Source organism: Aythya marila (assembly GCF_965140915.1).
Source record: "Aythya marila genome assembly, chromosome: 17".
In the NCBI taxonomy this organism is placed as follows: domain Eukaryota; kingdom Metazoa; phylum Chordata; class Aves; order Anseriformes; family Anatidae; genus Aythya; species Aythya marila.
The window spans coordinates 8,273,785-8,295,645 of record NC_139058.1 but is presented as its reverse complement, the minus strand read 5'-3'; the positions used below and the strand labels follow the sequence as shown (position 1 = coordinate 8,295,645).

The 21,861-nt window shown below is 40.0% G+C and overlaps 1 protein-coding gene across 7 annotated transcripts; it reads left to right on the top strand.

Annotated features, from left to right (window-relative positions):
• Positions 1-25: 25 nt before the first annotated feature.
• EIF4ENIF1 (eukaryotic translation initiation factor 4E nuclear import factor 1) lies at positions 26-21,850 on the top strand. Of its 7 annotated transcripts, none has more exons than XR_014318650.1 (20): positions 26-171; positions 504-627; positions 4,385-4,458; positions 5,261-5,388; positions 5,934-6,229; positions 6,770-6,971; positions 8,336-8,511; positions 9,773-9,908; positions 10,235-10,414; positions 12,459-12,688; positions 14,050-14,121; positions 14,481-14,667; positions 15,680-15,759; positions 16,073-16,212; positions 16,384-16,468; positions 17,356-17,488; positions 18,656-19,000; positions 19,302-19,379; positions 19,538-19,686; positions 19,942-20,082. XR_014318650.1 is itself a non-coding variant. In XM_082773745.1 (19 exons), the coding sequence occupies exons 2-19, from the start codon at positions 508-510 to the stop codon at positions 20,166-20,168; spliced, it is 2,973 nt and encodes a 990-aa protein (XP_082629871.1). In that variant the 5' UTR covers positions 26-171; positions 504-507; the 3' UTR covers positions 20,169-21,850. The 7 variants fall into 7 exon arrangements, 5 of the variants coding, with proteins under 5 accessions (XP_082629871.1, XP_082629874.1, XP_082629872.1 ...); XR_014318651.1 differs by having other exon boundaries at positions 19,215-19,379; XM_082773745.1 differs by lacking the exon at positions 19,538-19,686 and having other exon boundaries at positions 14,053-14,121; positions 19,215-19,379; positions 19,942-21,850.
• Positions 21,851-21,861: the final 11 nt, after the last annotated feature.

Genomic DNA, 21,861 nt, shown 5'->3' with positions numbered 1-21,861 from the left:
AGGGGGGTGGGGAGCGAGCACGGCGCCGCCGGGCTGCGTGAGGGGGGGAGCGGAGCCGGTGGCCGGGAGCAGGAAACGCCGCGGGCGGCGCTGAGGCCTGGAGCGGAGGGGAGCTGCCGGCGGGAGGCCCGGCGCGGTGAGGAGCGGGGGGACGGCCCCGGGACGCGGCAGGTGAGGATCCGCTGAGTCACCTGCCCCCGCCGCGCCGCTGTCCCGGGACAGGGCCTGGGCCGCGCTGCCTGCACCGGGGGGCCGCCGTTCGGCTGTCCCGGGTGCTGCTGCGCTGCTTCCCCGGGATCTTCGCGGCGTTAACGCCGTGGGGCAGGGCTGGGCTGGGCTCCGGGAGCACGGTGAATGTTGTAGGGGTCGCAGCTACAGGTTGGGGGTGGTGGTGTGTTTATTCGGTGCATTTAAGTGCTTAGAATCTTCCTGAACGGGGAGCAAAGTGTATCCACTAGAAGTGGGTGTCTCAGCCTGATGGTTTGTTTGTTTGTTTTAATTAGGTCCATGGTCAAAGGCTTGGAAGTAGCCATGGATAAAAAAGGAGGCACAACGGAAGCTGAAAATGGTGATGCTTTCCTGGAGTTGAATAGAACTGCGACAAAATACCCGCATCGTTACACAAAAGTAAGCTGTTTCTCTTTTTCTTTTAAGAGATGTACATAGAGCTGTTGGTCTCAGAAATAAAGGGGGAGCGGAGGTTCCTGTGAGGTGGAAGCAGTAGGGTGAATTCTGAGAAGCCTTTGCACTGATTAGGATTTGCCAGATGATATAAAATGAGCAACCTGTTAAATGTGGGGTAGCTGTACAACCCACAACCCTGTCCTTGATATGCTTTTGCTTCCCACCACCTTATTTTAATAGCCAAGCACCTCAGAGCATTTGCTTGGGAGGTTATGATAGCAGCTGAAGTATGTTGTCCTACGAGCTTTCCTGAGCACTTGCATTTCATAGTCTTAGTTGGTCTTTCAGCAATGTTCGTTTAAGAAGCTGACCAAAATGTTTCCTTAAAGTAGATGCCACTTCCTTGGAACATATAGCACACCAGATCTTATCAGCAGCTTTAGCATGTGTCTGAGATGCTTTTCATACTCTTAAAGTTGTTCATATTTGAGTGTTGGAAGCCTAAACACCTATGAATCCAACCAGTTCTTAATGTTAAAAACTTTAACACAGGTGCTGTAGTTCACCTGTGGTAATTACTGTTTTTCCCCTCATGAGTAACTTGCAAATAAAGATCCTTTCAGCACTGAGGAAGTTTGATATACTGTGGCATTTAAGATTCAAATTTTGTTTGCTGAAGCGTGGTTTTAGAAAACTTTTTAATGGTGGTGGACTTTCCTGTTGCTGCAAGCTGTGGGAACAGGTGGTTATTGCTTTGTGTAGAAATCTATTGAGACACTTTACAACAAATGGCTTGAAGTGTGGAACAGAATGAAACAGTGTGCTGTTGCTGATTGTGTTATCTTGCTTGAGGAATTCTGAACTGTTAGTGTCCTAGTAGGTTGGTTTTTTTAAGAAGAAAATTATCATTGTGACTGCTCTGCTGAGATAGCAGGGCTAGCTTGTTTTGACTAGGCATCAACAATAAGCCAAGTACTTTAGAACAGGCAAAACTTACGTGGGAACAGCATGCATCTCCAATTCTCTCCCTCTTAAAAAAGGTGTGCATCTTAGCCTTCTAAGATGCCATGCGTAGTATGGTTCTGAACTTTTAGTTAACCCTGAAGCGGAGGAGAGGTGGTGTCTTAATACTTTCACTGTTGGACAAATCAGTATCTATCTTCACAGATTTTGCTCAGCTCCTTTCAAGAGGAGTGCAGGTTCAAATTCTGACTGCTTTTTGGTCTGTGTTCAGTTAGTGCTGGTGGTAAGTGTACAAAGGAAGTGATGCAGTTGTGGATTCAGTAACTGAACTGTAGTTATGATCAGGATAAAAGCTGGAGAATTAGTGTCAGAAAGCCCTAATAAAGGTCTCCTTTAGTTATTGGTTTCCAAGGAGTTGCAAATGAATAAACACTAGAAAACAATCTATTAAAGTATCTGAGTCATATTAAGACTTTCTTAAGCATAACAACTTAAATACACCTGATCATGTAATCAACATCATAAGCCACTTTCACATGATCCAGTTCCATACCATTTAAGGGTGGGAGGAACACTGCTTCAGGACATGTACTGCTGGTTTGGAGTGGGGACTGAGTTCTTTTAACAATTTATATTAACCTACTACTGGTAGGACAACAATTGGTTCACACCAAATCCTTGTAAATTGCTTGAATAAAACTGTTTAACAGGTAAAAACCCCTTTCTTCCACCTCCTTAAAAGTAGTACTGTGAGATTTTTTTTTAAAAAAAAAAAAAGCAGAACAGAAGAAACAAAATAAACCATGCTGTGGCAGCAACATTCATTTATTCTTATGAGAAAATGTTATGTATTCCAGGCTGTTTCTTCTAGCTTTTTGGAAGCTGTTGCTCCAAGGGTGCACAGCTCATAAATGAAAGCCAAGAAACAATTCAAACACTCCTCACTTCAATAGAAAAGTTGCAATAAATTCTGATTGGAAGTCTTTGGACTCCCTCTCGTGGCCAACAAAATAGTAAATTTCCAAGTCTGGTAATGGACTGTGCTGTTAATACTTACGTGATAGTGTTACAAGGTTGATTTTCCTTGTATATCAAGGTTTATTTTGGGAGGCTGTGAGCAGGAAGGCCAGTCTTTTTATTTAAACATTTGCTGTCCTGGCTGTCTGATCTTGCTAAGAAAAATAGATTTATTTTTTTTGCTGAAGACCTGGCTGATGCTAAAGGCAGGGAGGAAATTTGTGTGCATGTTAAGGTGTTGTTCAGCTACCAAGTTTCACCTGGAATTTTTCAAGTATCAAGTGCATGTAGCTAGTGAACTGATTTTAGTTGTGGAGGTAGTTGTGTGAAAGCTCTTGTTCAAATACTGTAATCTCAGGAGAATAGTAGAGAGATTCCCTTCTTCTGTTTGGCTGATGTGTTATCTGCTGTTAGGATCACTTTATCCTTCCTGCTTTCCACCAATTTCTGCACAGCTCTGAATCAGTTCAGTACAGCCAGGAGTGAGGCAGATTGAAGAAAGGTAATGTAAGGAAGATGAGTAAATTTAATTAGAAATGTGCATCTTTACTGCAACCAAGCTTATAAGTCAAAGAATTGGTAATAACACTTATAATGCTTTTTTAAATGTGGCAAACTCTAATTAAATAGTAAATTGCTAGCCTACATTAAATAATTAGGAATGTGCAGTAGTAAACTAAGGACTAGATTTGGAAGCTAGCAGAAAGTAGAAAACGAAAATAACAATTCAGCACCAATTTGGTGTTGGGTAGAGTGGCTATATGTGATATTTTGGAATTGGGTGATGGTCAGAAATGGCAAGCTTGGCTGGAATTTCCAGATCTACTTCAGTAACTGCTGTTGTGTAATGTTTTGGGTTTTTTTTACTACCTGAATCTTAGATGGAATGAAGATTGCTGTGTTCAGTGCTGTCTTAAACTGTCTTAAACTTACTAGCTCCAATATCGATTAAGTCTGTCTTGTAAGTTGAACTGTAGAGGGAAATGGGGAAGTAAACATGTATTATGTGAGCAGCCCCTCAGTTGTTAATGAGGATTGAACATCACCTAGGAAGGCTTAATGCTTCAAATAAGTGAATATTAAGAGTTTATGTTCCTTAGATTAAAAGCAGACTTGGTTCTTCATCTAATATGGAGTAGACATGGGAGGAAAATGTGAATCACTTGCTAGGCACTGCCACTACAGTACTGTTCTACTGACTTGTTGCTTAAGACTGATTTTTGGTTTTCAGACTTTCTTCAGAAATTAACTTTCAGAGTCTTTCTGGTGCTAAACTGCTTAGAACTAAGTTTAAGATCTGTTTCTGGAAGTCCTATGCTGACTTGTATAAATGCTTTCACAAAAAATTGAATACTTAAGTTAACTGTTCTAATGTTTCATCAGTAAAATATTCCTTGGACATTAGAATCACTCAGATATTTCTTCTGTGTTGGTATGAGTCAGTCACTTGTTCTATAAAATATCAGTGTTATAGCTTAGTCTCATTCCTGATTCTCAAACAGCCATTATGTTATCTCCAGTTTTGTAGATAGAAGTAATGGGAGGTGGGATCTATAGTTCTGATTAAAGGGTTACTATATCACCTGAGATGGTTTGCTTAGTGGCAAAATAAACTGTCTAATGTCAACTTTTCACTGTAGTATTTAACAGGAAATAAAAACAACATGTTGAGAATCTGGGGTTGTCAAACTAGATTGAACAGGCAGTCTGGAACAGATATTTTTGGGTCACTTGAATTTTGTCCAGGTGAGCATTGAAGCTAACTTCTTTCTTTTTCTAGGAGGAACTGCTGGATATTAAAGAGCGTCCCTACTCTAAACAAAGACCTTCTTGTCTATCTGAAAAATATGACAGGTATTTTCTTGATTATACAAAAAACTATAGGCATCTATTTTAAAACAGAAGTTTTAGCTGAGAAGTTACTGATTTCAATGCAAGTATACTAAAGTATTTTCAGAAGTACTGACCTAGTAAAGAAAAAATGAATGCTTCAGGGAGTGTTGTGCTTTGAAAAAATTCTAACAAGATCCAGCAGAAAATAACTTCACACAATACAAGTCTTGCAAGCATGCAAAATCCATGCTTCAGCATGGTTCTAGTGCTGTCCTCAGTTTTAATAAAATGCTACTAAGAATATAGATGGATGCGTAGCACTAACAGGCTTGTTTTAACAAGCTGGTTTGCTTGATGGATTACTCTTCCATGTTGACTGTTCACCTCATCTAAAAATTAAAATGAGAATGTTCTAGGCTTGTGATTATAAGTAAGTTTGCTAAACAGCAGGATCTATAATATCAGGTTTTATTGTACAAGTAGGAGAACCTTCAGAATGCCTAAGAACAGAGACATTTGATCTACTTGAGTTATTTTTATCAGTGTACCAGGCAAACTTCACTGATACCTAGTGGGACAACATATGTTGTCCCTTCTACAATCCAATATATACTATATACTTCCTTATGCTTCCAAAAATGATCCAGAATACCATATATGAGGTCATAAAGTATAATAAGTCAGACTTAGAAGCTGGATATGGGAGATGCATCTCATTTGTACTGATCACTAGTGAGCAAATTCTGGTTTTCAGCAGCAGTAGTAATAAGATGTATTTCTTACACTACAAGTAGTAGACAATCTTGTAACTTTATTTTTGTAGTGATGGTGTCTGGGATCCAGAGAAGTGGCATGCATCTTTATATCCAACTTCAGGAAGAACTTCACCAGTGGAAAGCTTTAAAAAAGATTTGGATTCAGATCGGACTTCTCTTATGCGTAGGATAGTAGGTAAGTGCATTCTTACAGCACAGGACTCCAAATTGAATGTAAGCTCTTGACAAAACTTTTCCTTGGGGGTAACATAAATAAGACAAAACAGTCTCTGAAAATTAATTACATAAAATAAGGATCAAGGAAATCTTGGTGGTTCTTAGTATAACCTTGTTCTCAGTATTCTGGTAACCTATCTAAGATAAGAAACATAGCAGCCAGTTGTTTTATCATACTATTCTTGTTATATAATACTAACTACACATAGTTGTGCAATTGCAGGGGGGTTACTTCCCTGTGCTTCAATATTAAGTACTTAGGAGGTCTAGGTGGGAACAAGCATATACTTCATAGGTGACAGAGCAATGGTTCTTTAGTATCCAACTGTAACTTTCATTTTTTCTGTGGTGTCTGGCTTAATTAGCCTCACTGAAGTAAATCATGTGTATTTTTCTTCAAAAACCTCTGGGTTGGCAGCAAGATTGTGGGATGGAAGGCTATTCTACTGATAACTAGCTTTTGTTTACCAAATACATGGTCTTTATGTGATCTTTGATTTGTAGATCCAAGAGAGCGAGTGAAAGAAGATGACTTGGATGTAGTCTTAAGTCCACAAAGACGAAGCTTTGGAGGTGGCTGTCATGTAACTGCAGCTGTTAGCTCACGTCGATCAGGCAGCCCATTAGAAAAAGAAAATGATGGTGTCCGTGTTATTGGTGGCCGGAGGATTGGCAGTGGAAGAATTATCTCTTCTCGCAACTTTGATAAAGACCACCGGGGTGGTGATAAAGACATACGTGATTCTAGAGATGCAAGAGACAGAGATCGTGACAGGGACTACAAAGATAAACGCTTCAGGGTTTGTTCTTTCTTTTCCTGATTACCTATTAAATTAGTTTTTGGACACTCAGCAATAAAAGCAGAGGCAGATTAACTACATTACAGTAAAGTGTTCCCCACAAATAGGCTATTTCTTCTTAGCGGCATTGTTATGGTCCAAAGGCTGAGTACTGAGAGCTTCAAAAACTGTTCTCAATCCTTCTGACAGATTAACTGTGGTACATCCAATTCTGTGTATTCTGCAAACCTCATGCTAGATTTATTAGATACTGTGTAGTCTAATAATTCATGGTTCTTGACCTAGCTGTTGTCAGCAAGCACTGTCCTTAGCTTCAGCAGATAGAAGCTTTTCATGATTTAAGCCATTCTTCTTATGAAAACAAATTAAACCTTCAGTTGAATTCCCACTTCATAACACAAAGTTTAAAATTGAAATACTTCCGGAGCATGCTGAATACATGCTCTTTTAAGGTATGCAAGGTGGTGTTTGCTTTGGAGGTCAGGGAAGAATGCTTTGAAACTGTATTCAATGGTTAATATTTTTAATATTCTACTTCAGAGGGAATTTGGTGACAGCAAACGTGTCTTTGGGGAGCGGAGACGGAATGACTCTTATACTGAAGAGGAACCTGAGTGGTTCTCTGCTGGTCCTACAAGTCAGTCTGAAACCATTGAGCTCACAGGCTTTGATGATAAAATTTTGGAGGAAGATCACAAAGGGAGAAAACGTACGAGACGACGCACAGCCTCACTAAAAGAAGGTAATGGCAAACTTAACAGAAGCTTTGCTTCTCTGGTAGTATTGTGTATTGCTGGATATAGAGGTGATTCAACTTCTGTCTTAAACTCACATTGCTTTTGATCATCCTGAAGCAAAAGACGAGGCTTGAGTGATCTTTTTGTTGGGAAATAATATTGTATCACTTACAGGTATTTGCCATCTGAAAGGCAGAGCTGAAAAGCTGGGGGAGAAAAACACTGTATGGGTATTGAGTCATACCAGGAATTCATAGGCTACTAATAATGTTTTGTCCACTTCTGTATTTGGTTGGCTGCTAAAGACTAAAGAGATGGTTTCTTAATGCTAGAAATTCCACAGGTGGGCAAAATAAACTGTTTGGATTTAAATTGTACTACATTTTACTTAAGTGAATACACAGTTCCACACTAGGTTTGTTTGTAGACATGTTACAGCTCTCTTGCAGCACCTGTGTGAGCTTGGTAAACCTTTGTATGTGCTCTGCTCCTGCTGGTGGAGTAGGAGTAATACTGGTCATATCTTGACAATATTAAGACAGCTCTTGTCAAGTACCAGCTTCCAGGGAGTCTGGTTTCTGGGGTTTCAAGGAAGAAAGTAGGAGCTGCCAAGGATTCATCAAGAAACATCTGTGGCTATTAACATGCTATATATATGACAGCTGTATCTGCTTGCCTGCTTGATGTGACATAAGGTCTGATGTCTAATCTATGTATCTTCCTTGGTTGCTCAGGATGGTTAATTACTGGTTCAATTGTAATTCTCACTTCCATGTTTTGGAGTAGGTAGTCTTAGTTACAGACTAGAAGCTCTGTACCTGACCTGAAATCCAGTGGATTGTAGTTACTGTTGTAGTAGACTGCAGCCAGTGTTTTACAGAATTCTTCAATTAGAAGGGACCTTCAAAAATCATCTAGTCCAACTGCCTCACAACTTCAGGGCTAACCAAAAGTGAAGCATGTTAATGAGCATTATTGAAACGCCTCAAACACTGACAGGTACAGGGCATCAACCACCTCTGTAGGAAGCTTGTTTCAATGTTTCACCACTCTTGTGGTGAAGCTCTTCTCTAATGTCCAATCTGAACCTCAGCTTTGTGCTATTCCATGCGTCTTGTCATTGATTACTAGGGCAAAGACATCAGCACATTCTTCTCATCAGGAAGAAACCTCATAGCTCTCTGTCATATTTCTCAAGATTAGGTGACCCAACTGGTACAGAACTGCTGAGGAAGTATCCCATAGGTGGCTAAACTACTTTAGTCTTATGCTTGTAATTGCTAGGCAAACATATTGCCTGCTAGGCACTTCTCCTACAGGAAATAGGTAAGTTCAGTGACTCAGCAATTATTTGATTTTTCTTTTTAAGGGATTGAATGCAATGGTGGAGTGGCAGAAGAAGATGAAGTGCAAACTGTCATTGCCAATGAAACTCCAGCAGATCAAGAAGTTCCTAGGGAAGCTGTCTTACAAGAACCAGCTCCAGGAGAGTTTGACTTCAATGAGTTTTTTAACTTGGATAAAAGTGTTCCTGGCCTGGCTTCGGTGAGTTTTTTCTTTTAAGTGGATGTACTTGTGAGAAACAGTTCTGACTTCTGCTGTATTCAGTGGTAGCTAAAACTTCTTGCTTTGAAAGTTACTTAAGGCAGTGTGGAAGTCTAAAATCAATTTCCAAAAATTTAGTTCTGAACCATTAGGGTGTTACTTCCAAACAACTTCCAAATGTTATCTCTGAGACTAGCTCCATCTCCAAAGGAAATGTGTGAGGCAAACAAGCTGATTAGTGGTAACCAAAAGAAAGGAGAAATAAAGATCCAAAATAAGCATCTTAGACAGATTTTCTTTCATCAAAATGAAGTGGGTCAATACTATCTTTTTTTTTTTTGCTGTTAAACAAGTGGTGCTCAACACCATTTATCAGAGAAAGCAGATTGGAAGAGAAAAACTGTTACTCCTGTGTATAGCTTACAGTAAACATACTGTATGGTAAAATTGCACTTGGGCCCACTTTTAACTGGAGTCTCTTGTGAGGTAAGCCAAGTTCTACTTTAAGTTAAATCTTAGAATGCACTGCTCTTAAAGCACTTGCAGTCACTATGTGTGGTAGTGACTTCTGACAGACCAGCTCAATTGAGTACTGTTGAGTGAACTTGAGTCAGCCTGAAGGGAGGAGGTGCTGGCTGCCATTAAGCTGGTGGTGCAGGGTTCTTTGACTTGAAGAATGCAACCCCTTTAGTCAGAGTGGTTCAGCATGTGAAGTGCAAGCAGGTAGCTCTTAGCTGCTAGCCTTCCACCTCACCCCTTGGGGGATACTCCCAAGCTGGGGAGAAGTGTCTGCACTGCATTTAAGGCACTGTTCTTTGTGCTGGAACTGAATTCAGTCATGGTTGCAGAAAGCTCAGCTAATTAAGACTCTAGCTTGTGTATAGTGATAGAGACCAAGACTGGTCCTTATCTAGTCATTTGACTTTCAGAATTACTAGGCTGTTATTTGTTCTATTACTTGTGGCAGATGCTCCTCCTGCTTTTCTCACGCATCCACTTTAAAATGCCATAGTTGTAGCTGTTGGATGCTCTGCTGTTTCAGTTATACCAAAGATTTTTTCAGATTAAAACTATAAAAGATATATTATGGGTTTTACCAGCGCTAATTACACAAGTGTTACTATATTTGGGAAGGAAAAAGCAGGTCAAAGCTTATAAACTGCAAGAGCACAATCTAGTTGTCTATAGCAATAATATCTTGGTTTCACAGTAAAGCTTCTCAAAGATCTTATCTTGCTTCTGTTATTTTTCCCCAATCTAGATGATAGAAGATGTGCTGGGGGAAGGTTCAGTGTCTGCCAGCAGGTTCAGCAGGTGGTTTTCTAATCCTAGTCGTTCTGGAAGTCGGTCAAGCAGCTTGAGATCTACACCACATGAGGAACTGGAGAGGTTGGCAGGTAAGACTGTAGGACAATGCAAGGTCAGATATTCTTCTTCCATCTTCCTTTCTACTTCTTTAATAATATGACAGAGCTTTAGGATAGTAAATTCTCCCACAGTTCAAGCACTTGATATTCTTTTGGAAGCTCTTAGAGTAAGCAGCTGAGTTACTTTTTTGTAAATATTCTTGTCATGCTCATGATGGCTCTCCAGCTGATCTCGGGCAGGGGATGTAAGGCATAACATCTCATTGACATATTGAACTTGGTTACCAGTATATGTTCATCTTGAGACATTGGGTTGGTAAACTGATGTGGCAGTGCTCCTGGTTTTGCTGTTTCAGGTCTAGAGCAAGCCATTCTCTCCCCTGGCCAGAATTCTGGAAACTACTTTGCTCCCATTCCATTGGAAGACCACTCTGAAAACAAAGTGGACATCTTAGAAATGCTACAGAAAGCCAAAGTGGACTTAAAACCTCTTCTCTCAAGTCTTTCAGCCAACAAGGAAAAGCTTAGAGAGAGCAGTAAGTGCCTCTTCAGATATTGTGGAGTTCTTGTTGTGCAGTATCTCAAACCAAGAGGCTTGGTATTCTGGAAACATCTACTGTTGAGTCCAGAAGTAGGAAGTACTATACGTTTACTGACACTACAGATCAAATACTCAGCAAGTCTCGGTTAAGTCACTGTCATCACTGATTCTTCTCATCCTACTCACAGGATGACATCAGGACTCTTATCAAACCATTTTACTGGCCAGTTACAATACAAGTCTTGAGCTGGGTTTCCAGCTTTGTCTCTGGCCTTTATGTACTTTTTTTCTATTGGAGACTGGTAATATCAGTTCTGAAACTTTGGTGTCTAAACTTTGGTTAACCAAAAACTTGCATTTTAAGTCATTCTTGCAAGCATCTATAATGTATCACATTCATTAAGTATCAGTATCTGAAAAGATGAACAATCACTTCATGGTATCAGTATTTAAATGTGCACTGTAAAATTAAACTTCTCAAGACTTTTGCTAGTACTTGAAAAGCAAGAAGATTGCTGATTCAGTGTTCTAATAAATTAACGTAGAGCTAAAACACAAGAACAGATTTGGCTCTGTAATGTTAACTTGGCTAGAATCATGGAATTACAGGGAACTTCTTCTGTTAGAACAGCAAATTGCCAGCAAAAGTGAATTCTAAATTGAGTTCAGGGCTGACTTAAACTTTATTGAAGAGCGCCTCCAAGTCAGGGACTTGCATGTTTGAGACTGTAGCATGCATGGATGGTAAATAGCATGTGTTCTCTTTGAAATCTCAAGGTCTAATTCCATGTTAGTCTCTTTTTTGGCAAGCAGCATGTATTGCCATGTGAAATGGACTGAACAAAATGTAATGTTATTCCATGATTTGTGTGGACTGACAGGGTATAAAATCATCCAAGAACTGCAAATACACCCAAGCATCCGTTTTGGGAGTAGGAATTGTTTTAATACATGGAAAAGCTTTTCTTAATTTGACTTAAATCAAGCTACAAGTCTTTTCTATGTTCTGCTTGGTCTGACTTTCCTACTAAAAACTTCCTAAATTTTGATCCTCACAAAACAAGGATGAAAGAACTACGTGGAAGCTTCTATTCATTCTCTAAAAGTACCTGCTATGCGTTAAATATTTCCATAAAATGCTCAACTATTATGGAGTTTCTAGGCCAATTCCTCTCCACCAACATTATGCTTCTCATGTTCCATACTGCATGTCTGAATCATTGTTTCTTTTTTTCTCACCATCTTGACCAAATTTCCAGTAAGTCTTGTTTCTTTGGGTCAGCATCTGCTACAGCATCCCATAGCATGCTTCTATCTCTTTTCTCTTAAGGTGTCATGCCTTGTGCCAAACAAACTGGTCCATAACACTTGTCTAACCTTGATGTCACGCATTGATAGCAATTTGTATGTATGCATACATACACAGGATAAGTACTGCTTATTAATACTTGTACCAATTATGCTGTCATTCTGTAATGGCTCTAACTTCGAAGAAAATGTCTACTTCAAACTTCATGCACACCCAAGTATGTGTGCAACTGATTTTTCCAAAGCATCAAGATTTTTCCAGGTATTTATTCTGTGTACCTATGATGGCTTCAGGCAGCTTGACATCACTTACATTGTGGCTCTAAGACCATCTGGTTTTCTGAACTATAAGATCAATTCAGGAAGTTGTACTTAATTAGGTCACTTTCAGATGAATATATTCTGTTAAAAGGAGATGAAATCCTAATACGCTGTCAAATGTAGTAATGGTGTATATATCTCACAGGATATATGAAAGGTAAGGAAAACTTAATTGGTTGAAATGTAAATGAATTCTTGTGGTCTTGCATGACAATGCTTCTAATGTAAGTATGAGGATGCTTGTCTAAACAGTGGTAAGACATGGTTTGACAGTTGGTGTGAATATCAGAAAACAAGGTTTTGACTGTTACCTTGTTTTCAGACAGCTTGTACTCAGCACCTGTACAAGAACTAAAACTTATTTTTTAAGCAGAGCTGTGGTTTACCAGTATTTCTTCTGTATTTCTCAGCACATTCAGGAGTAGTACTTTCAGTGGAAGAAGTTGAAGCTGGGCTTAAGGGCCTGAAAGTTGATCAGGAAGGAAAAATTGCTACTCCATTTATGGCAGAGCAAGTGGAGGAACCATTGAACATAGCTGGCTCCAGACAGATCAAAAAAGATGGTGATATGACTGCCTTTAACAAACTAGTCAGCAGCATGAAGGCAAGTGGGACTCTACCTTCACAGCCCAAAGTCAATGTAAGTAACAGCTGGCTCTGAACTGTAAATGGATCTGCGCTAAGATACAGGACACAAAGTGAAAACCCCTTACATGATGCTTCTGATAATGTGTCGGGCTTGATTGGATCCAGTGGCATGATTTTAAGTACTAACTTTCATTTAGAATGTTGCTGCTTGGAGGGAGAAGAAAGCAATCACAGAATTGAAGGGGTTGGAAGGTACCTCATATGATCATCGGGTCCAACCCCCCTGCCAAAGCAGGTTCCTTAGAGCTTAGAAAAGCAATGACAAAACAGAAGTGCTTTGGTCACTTTCCCCAGCCAAAGGAAATAAGTTTTCTTCACTTCAGGGTTCATGGGGTTTATTCCATGTTAACGTGGAATACTAACATGGAATATTAAGTTTCTGAAACCCCCACAACTCATCCTATGCGAGAAGTCTAATAATTGGGTTCTTGAGGATTCTTTAAAGTGGACCAATGTGAATATCTAGTTGCTTAATATTTGAAGACTATAAATGCTTGTCCCCCACTTAAAAGATCCTGTATAATGAAAAGATTCCCTGCTGTAGAGGGCTCTTTGATTAGTGTCCAAAATCGCCTACGCTTGAACTCATACTGCCTGAGCCTTTTTTAATAAAAACAAACCTCTGTAGAAGAGGTGCTGTCTACACATAATAGACATCAGTCTGGTCTTTATAGGAGTCTTTATGGAAGACTTGCTAGTGCTGGTTGCTTCTATGCTGGAATTAAAAGGAGTGTCTGTTGAAGTAGTTTAGTATAGGTATAACTTACACTTACCTGAAGCTCAGATGTCTTGCTTTAGTGGCTTTTGTTTTAAAAGGTACAAACTTCTTTTGTCTGTACAAACTAATACTCTAAACTGGGTTCTAAAATGTTTAAGAATAAAAATTAAACTGAATACTGAGATTGTTAATTGGAAGAATAATATTAAACAGATGATGCTAAGCTTTAGATTGTGAGATTGCAGCATGAAATTCATCTTGCCACTAGCTGCCTAAACAGCTTGACCCAGAAGCTATTAATAACTTCTTCTGGCACTATAAAATACTTTTTTTCTAACATATAACTCCAAAGTATAAAGCATTTTTTCTGTTAAACTATATCCAATTGTTAGCTTCATCCACCTTTACTGAGAGATAGCAAAGAACACATATTTCTCAAACAAAATTTGAACAATGCATGTTGAACTACTTACGTGCAGTCTAGCACTCAGCTTTGTCTTGACTAGGGAAGATCAGTGAAGACAGCTCAGCCCTTAACTTTGCTGGGATTTAATTTGGCAGATAAAATGTGACTTGTCTCTTGATTTGTATGATACTTGTCATATTTATAGCTTATAATATTTTCACTTCCTTAGCAGAGCCTTGACAGCCACTTAATGTCACCTCCAGAGATGCCAGGCCAGCCTCTGTCAAAAAATATTCTACAGGTATTTCTCATTGATATGCTTTTAAATAGTTTTCCCTAATAAAAAGATAGTTTGAGATATTGAAGGCAGTTATAATATCAGTAGTCAGACTTCTCTCCCTGTGAGAGGAGAGACCTACTCACAAAGCTAAACTGACGGAATTTCAGTCTTGTGGGAAACAGCATCACAACTACAACCAGAAAACTAAAACCTTGGTTAATGCCTAATTCCAAGGGGAATCCAGAATTTGTCTAGTTGTGTAGACCTTGTCAAGACCTTGTCTGTCTCGAAGTTGCTATTAATAGCATAGCATGTAGTCTAGTAAAATAACTTTTTTGTAATTGGGTCATATTCTGAACACTTGCATTACATTTTCTTAGGAGCTTCTCGGCCCACCTATTACCAGACCAGCTTCATCAAATGTCTTAAGTGGCCTGATAAGTGGATTGGAACCTGGAGCCTCTTTACTGGGACAAAGAGCACCTTCTCCTCCTATTCCACCAGTGTTTCCAACTCGAGCTGCTTCAGCAGATTACCTGCGTCACAGAATATCTTCTTCACCCATTGGTGAGACTTGTTACAAAAGCTGTTATATTCTTTTAAAGACTTAAGTTTGCTTTAAATACTGCTTCACAGAACAATAAACTTACTGGTAGTTGTTGGGCAGCTAGCTCAGTGTCTGCCTCTTGAGTGTACGTACAATACAACATCTTAATTTTCTCTTATGTTAAACTTATCTCCAAAAAATGTAGAAGTCTCTCAGCTAGACCTCAGTAAATTCTGGTGTGAAGTAACGTGTTCTCTTACTGTGTAAGAAACCAATCTTAAGGATGTAGCAGGTCAGTCTGAGTTGGAGTTAATTTTTTTTGTAGCAGCCAGTATGGTGTTGTGTTCTAGATTGGTGATCAAACCAGTGCTGATATGCATTATTTTAGCTATTGCTGAACAGTGTTAGGTGTCAAGGCCTTGTCTGTTCTCACTTTGCAACCCCAGTGATTGGATGGGAGATGTGTGTGCCCAAGAGAATGGGTGGGGAGGCAACCATGCAGATGACCAGAAGTAACCAGAGATGCTTTGTGGCATATAAAGTTTTATTCAGCAATAAAAAGGGAGAGAGTGAGTTTAGGAAGGATAGCTGTCTTTTGCCTGGGAACTGGCTGGGTATTGGTCAACCTGTAAGAGGTAGATGACTGCCTTTCCATTGTTTTTGTTCTTTCTCTTCTACTTTTACTTACTAAACAGTTTTTATCTTGACTCAAATTTTCTCGCTTTTATTCTTCTCTGCCCTGTGGGGGACTTGGAACAAGTAGCTGGTGTTTAGCTACCTGCTGGGGTTAATCCTCAAGAAGAGACAACTTGGCTACTTGTATCACAAAAGGCTGCTACTACCCTCTGGGCTCTCCCTAGTGACAGGGAAGAGACATAGCTCTCTTCCCTGTTAAGTGTTAGGCTGGGGATCTTCGCAAGGAGTCATTAATGTAAAAATGGTTAACTTGCAGATATATCAATACTACGTGTGTGAGGGACAAGGGGGGAGAATCTGTTAGTCCTTTTGAATGTAACAATGCTTTTTCATTAGGTTTTGGACAAGGTTCTCAGCAATTGCTTGGTGATCCATTTCCAGGTGTAAGGAAGCCCATGAGCCCAGTTGCTGCCCAGGTTAGATTTAAATGCTTCTTGCTTAATGTGTATTCATCTGTTTTTCTTGTATTTTGAAGTCTCAAACAATCTTGTTTCTGCAATATGCAGATATTTGTTACGTTTGTTTGTTCTAGTGAACCCCAAGCATGTGGGTGCAGTCGAACTTAATACTATCTCAAAACCTCATTGCCATTAGACCCATCGTAGAGTACCTTAAGACCTTTTGAAACATCTATCCTCTGTCAGTAAAACAGGGCTGTTGGGGGAAGATGTTTTGTGAAGGCATAATGGTAAACCTTTAAAAGCTTTTTTCAATACATCTCCCTTTCAGATGAGTCCCTTGGAAATACAGCAAGCTGCTTTAGAGGGACTAGCATTACCACATGACTTAGCCATACAGGCCGCAAACTTCTATCAGCATGGCTTTGGTAAACCACAGATGGACAAAAGCAGAGATGGCTACAGAAACAGGTGAGTATCTGCAACATGTAAGGGACACCTTGTCAACTGATCGAGTATTACCTTTCACAAGATACTCATACTAGTGACTCATTTAAGCTTGTATTAGTTCTAGGCAATTCCGCCTTTCATTCTGTGCCAAGAGTAGAACTACCTCTAAACTTCCTGTCTTCTCTTTAACAGGCAGCAGCGCGTGACTAAATCACCGGCACCAGGACATAGAGGGAATGCGTCTTCTCCAGCCCCTACAGCATCCATTACCAGCATGGTCAGTACCTAGTGTGTAATGGTTGTAGGAAAAGCTGTAAAGGTGTCTGCAGTAACTAATTGTAGCAACCATGATCAGTAGGATATAAGGAGAAGCTGAATATTCTTATTATCTTAGTGGCCATGCGATACATGAATGGCACTTGATATTTAACTATGTCTTCACTTTGGAAAATAATTTCTTCTGACTAGTCAGTTATCTAGAACTGTAGAAGCCTCACTAATGTTACCTTGATCCAGTCCTCTGAAACCAGAGGAAGGAAACTGGGAAAATTAGGCTCCCATATTTTGGTACCAAAGCCTTCAAAAGATGAGCTGAAAGCTGGAGTGCGTACAGTAGAGAACACTGGTCTTCAGTACAGGTTTGAAATGACTCAACTAAATGTAGGCTGAAATATTACCCAGGAGCTTCAGGATTGCTTTAAAAAAAACGCCTCAAAAACAAAATGTTTCCTCAGTGTTTTCAGTGGTATGTAGTGGCATGTTGCTTTGATCTAAGTTTCCCAATTATTTGGTCAAGTGCTTACAACTTATGGCCAACATATACAAACTAAATACTTGCATCTGATTGCCTAACAAATGAGCAGCTTCCATTAAAATTAGGTAGCACTGGTGGGGAAACAATGCAAATTGGGTGGTAGTCTTCTATAGATCTGTCATCACTGAGTTCATATGAATAAGGCATTAGACTTTGGCAAAAATTAGATGGAGAGAATTACTTAAATGATGGAATAAAGCTATGAAATAAGGTGAACTTATGGATGCACAAAGTAGCCAATTCAAAAGAGGTTTAAATGGAAAAGATGCTAGAATTGGTGTCCCATAACTAAAAGTGGGGCTTCAGTAATCAGCACTGAATAAGACATGGCTTCTTAACTCTTTCTGCAGCTGTCTCCTTCCTTTACACCTACCTCAGTGATTCGCAAGATGTATGAGAGCAAGGAGAAGAGCAAAGAGGAGCCAGTTTCTGGAAAACTGAAAGTCAGTGATGGCAAAGATGAAAATCAGAGGCCAAATGAAGGTATTGTAATGGCTTTAAAATAACATGCATGAGATTTGGAATAGAATTCAAGAGCTTCAACACATGCCTGCACTAATTTAAGATGCTTTTGATTTGTGGAGTAGGAACGGGCCTATAACAAGGGTTAGAGCTATGAAGGAGATGTGCTCCACAGGGCAATCTTCCAGCAGTGTTGGGTTTAGATCCATTTTTTCATTTTTCCTCACTTATGAGCAATAGTAACACTAAGACCTGGGCCAGAACTGTTTTGGTTTTTTTTGCAACTGGTCTTGATGAACAAGCATATTAACAATAATACTTCCATCTCTCTCTATACCAGTAATTGAATACAAGCAACTCATAGCCCTCTTGAGACATCTTAACTGAACAATCAAAGCTGAGACCAATTAACCTCTTCTAAATGTAGCAGATTAAGGAAGCATTTTGTCACCCTAACTGATGTAAGTGGCTATAAAAAGGAAATGCTCAATACCAATTGCCTGACCCAGTGGGACTAAGGTTCCCAATTGCCATGACATTGTACTTTAGTACTACCAGCAACAGAGAAGAAGCTTGCAGTTCTTATCATAGTAACTTTTTTCTTTTAGCATTCTAGCTATTACTGCTACCTCAACTTGAAGCAGATAGTTCTAAGATATTTTAGGCTTAAGTGATCTAGATAATCTGGAAGTAGATTCTTGAGGTGCTTCAGTGTATGAAATATTACTAAGCAAACGTCAGACATAGAAGGCTGCTGCTAACCCCCAGACACTTCTACACTGAAAAACTGCTTAGGGCTGGATGCCTGGCACAACTCCACCCCCAGGTTATAGCCTCATTTGGGGAGGATCCCTTGTGCCTCCTGTCTGCTTTGAGACTGACTCATCCATGCTGCTGGTTCAAAAATCTCAAAGTGTGAGGGAAGTAAGAAATAAAGGTGGAATTGTTGCTAACTCTGTCATAACTTAAGCTTACAATCAAAGGGTTTCTGTGAGATTTTTTTCCTTCTCTATTGTTTTGACACAATTTGGCCAAAACATTCCAGGAGACAGACGTTTCCTGTTGAAAATGGAAATGTGTATAAGTTTAGCTAGTCCTGGAGTCTAGCAAACAAATGCAGGTATTAGCTTTAGTTTTCATTAGATACAATCTCTAGCTGTGGACTATAATAGTTGTATTCAATTCTAGCTACGGATAACCTACTGTCTAGTTCTGTGGAGAATGCAGATCAAGAAACTTTGCCCACCTTAGGTACCAAACTACCTGCACTGCAACGCTCTGCATGTTCCACACCTCTTACTCAAGCAAATCGTTGCACCAAAGAGCAAGACTACAGGCCTAAATCAACTGGCAGAAAGACTCCTACAATGGCCTCCCCAGTACCAGGAGGCCCTTTCCTCCGTCCTGTTCATCAAGTACCCCTTGTTCCCCATGTTCCAATTGTGCGACCTGCTCATCAACTGCATCCAGGATTGGTCCAGAGAATGCTGGCGCAGGGGGTTCATCCACAACATCTGCCCATACTGCAAGCAGGTAATTCATTATTTCTTTTTAGTATACATGTATATTCCTGACTGGGCTCAAGTTCTGTTAGGAACAGCACAAACAAACGTGGCCAGTAATAAATATCTATTACATCAGAACTCTTAAACAAGTAATAAATTCTAGCCCATCTAAACACATAAATGGTCTGCTTTAAGGTCCGTATGCCTCTTAAGTAAGAAGTTTCCTCACTGTTGTACAATAGGTATGCTTCCTCCTGGAGTGGACCTATCTCACTTGCAGGGAATATCTCCTCCAATCCTTGGCCAACCTTTTTATCCATTACCAACAGCCAGCCATCACATCTTAAATCCACGCTCTGGGACACCTTTGCAGCTAGCGATGATGCAACAGCAGCTACAAAGATCAGGTAAGCTAAAACAAAACAGGAGTAACTCTTTTAAAATGCTAAAAAGCCTGTTCCAGTTAGTATACTTGCTGGCCTGTCTCAGTATGCTGGACTAATAGGAGGCTACTTTGATACCTACACAAGAATAGTGATAATGAATATCTAAATTGCCAGAGTAGTTTTGGCCACTGCAGGTTCTCATGCCAGAAGGAAGTCCAACTGAAGCATTCAGTTTCAAGATGTGTTGCTATTGATGGATCTGCGTTTTGCAGCACGTGTGCAGCCTTTCCTTCCTTGCTGGGTGAGAAAGATCACCCACCTACCTCAAGTAAGATGTTCTTTGATACTGGTTTTCCAGTTAATCTACATGATACTGTGCCCAGAACTGGCAGTGTCAGGCAGTTTATGGGAGCACTGATGAGAATAAAGACTTTGGGTCTGGATTTCCCAGGTCTAATAGAATTAGTAAAAGTCCTAGCTTACATGCTGATTGCTAATATGCATTAGCAGATAGCTGCTCTAGGGCAAGTCTTGGCATTGGGTGAACTCATTACTCCACCTCAAATAGCTTTACGTTCCACAGGCACTGGAGCACAGGGATCACCTGCTGGTGTGCAAACAACCCCTCAGAATGTGCCATCTCGGACTGGATTATCTCACGGGCACACACAGCTTGACCATCGCCCCAGCCAGAGAAGTGGCTCTCCTATTGGCCTTGCAAAATGGTTTGGTTCGGATGTCTTGCAGCAGCCTCTCCCTTCTATGCCATCCAAAGTCATCAGTGTAGATGAACTGGAATATCGGCAGTGAAGTGACCACTGGGTGGGACACTTGTGATTCTTTAGACTGGATAAAAATGTCCATAGTCAGGACTTCACCTCTTTGTTTTTTGGGGCTTTTATTTTTAGCACTCTGTGCAAAATTTCTTTTTGAGAGACTAAAGCACATGGCACCTGTCCTGGTCTCATGTCTGCATCAAGACTAAAGGATCCATTATGGCTTGAATAGTGAAGCCTGAAGAAATTTAGATGCAAGACAAAGCCAGTTTAATTCTGGAAGTGTCTATTTTTTGTTTTTGTAAGATATGTGAATGAAGTGCTGATATTCTCTAGTGTAGAGGTAGCAGCTATGGATTCCTCCTGCAGAAAACTAAATGTATAGACCCTTGTGTACAGACTTATGTATAAACAATCTTTTGTATATATACACATAGAATAGCTTTTTTGAATCTATACAGCTGTACATAAGAGTAGCTGATAACAGTTGAGCTTTAGTTGTGCCTATGGTTTGGATCTTTCTCCATTGTACATGTGGGACTTTCTTTAAGATTAAAGTTGCATATCCTAAGTGTGAGTGAACAGGATAAAGTTGCTTTGCCTTTTCTTGCTGCTCATCTCCTCTAGGTCTCCCTCAAACACATCCTTTTGTCATGTACTGTGCACTCAGTGTAGCTAGTGTCCAAGTAAAAAGCCCACATCTTGCTGTCTGTGTAACAGAGGTCTGATTCCTTGCGTGTATGACTCTTGCCATCACATGAGAGAACTGTTTAGTCTTCAAACGGCCTTGAGGAAGGGACCTGGTACAGTACTGATAAAGCCAGCTCTTCATGTCTGCCATAAGCAAAGAGACTGTAGGTACCTACAGGGCATAGGTCTTTCAAGAGGGCTGGTGTTGGTCATTGTTTAGCTGCAGTATTTTCCTTGTTTTAATCCTTCAGACAAGTTAGTAAAGGTCATCAAAATGGAGCCTTTGAATCCTCACCCTTCAACTCCTGTCATAGCTGTGGTATGTTCTATACTGCCCTCCCTTCCATGTGTAGAGAGGGGAGATCCAAGAACTGTCCCAAGTCTAGTGTGCATCTACTGATGCAAATACTGTGAAACTTGCCTTTTGGAGTCTTGTTCTGCGGCTTGAAAGGGGGAGGAGGGGGTAGTTTTGTGATCTTACTGTGTATATTTGGTTTTAAAAATACTATGTTCCTTTTAAGCCTGTTCCACTTTCCTGAGCAGTTAAATGTTCTCTTCATCCTTCTACTGCATGGTTCCTCACTTCACTTTCTCACTTGTGTTAAGTCTAGTACTGCTTTCATGTCTTCTATTGAACTTCGGCCATTGTGCTCTTTTTAAAAAGTTGAAAGCAAAACCAGAATTGTCACAGACTTGCTCTTTCTTAAGTCTCACTGAATGCAAAACCAGCAGCAGGAAAAAAAAATCACTTGACTGTATTATAACAATTGCCAGCATGCTGTGGTGGGTTTGGTTCAGTCTAGCAGAGACCATGTTGTACAGAAATAGCAAGCTGCAGCCTCTAATGTGGAATCTGTTGGGGGTCACCTGTACTTCCTAGTATTTTTTCATAAAACAATCTCTGTAAAACATGCAATCACCAGCTTGTCCTTGTAAGATTGTTTTCATACTTTTTTAACTTGACACTTTCCCAGTAACATTCTGTAAATAAAGTTGATTCTACCAGCTATCTGTATCATCTGCTCTTGAAACTACAC

Bases quoted from the DNA above. Each gene is read 5' to 3' on its own strand.
- EIF4ENIF1 (XM_082773744.1), top strand. From the start codon at position 508: ATGGTCAAAGGCTTGGAAGTAGCCATGGATAAAAAAGGAGGCACAACG. The intron at 10,415-12,458 runs GTAAGTGCCTCT...TGTATTTCTCAG, and splicing joins GGAAAAGCTTAGAGAGAGCA to CACATTCAGGAGTAGTACTT. The intron at 15,760-16,072 runs GTTAGATTTAAA...TCTCCCTTTCAG, and splicing joins TGAGCCCAGTTGCTGCCCAG to ATGAGTCCCTTGGAAATACA.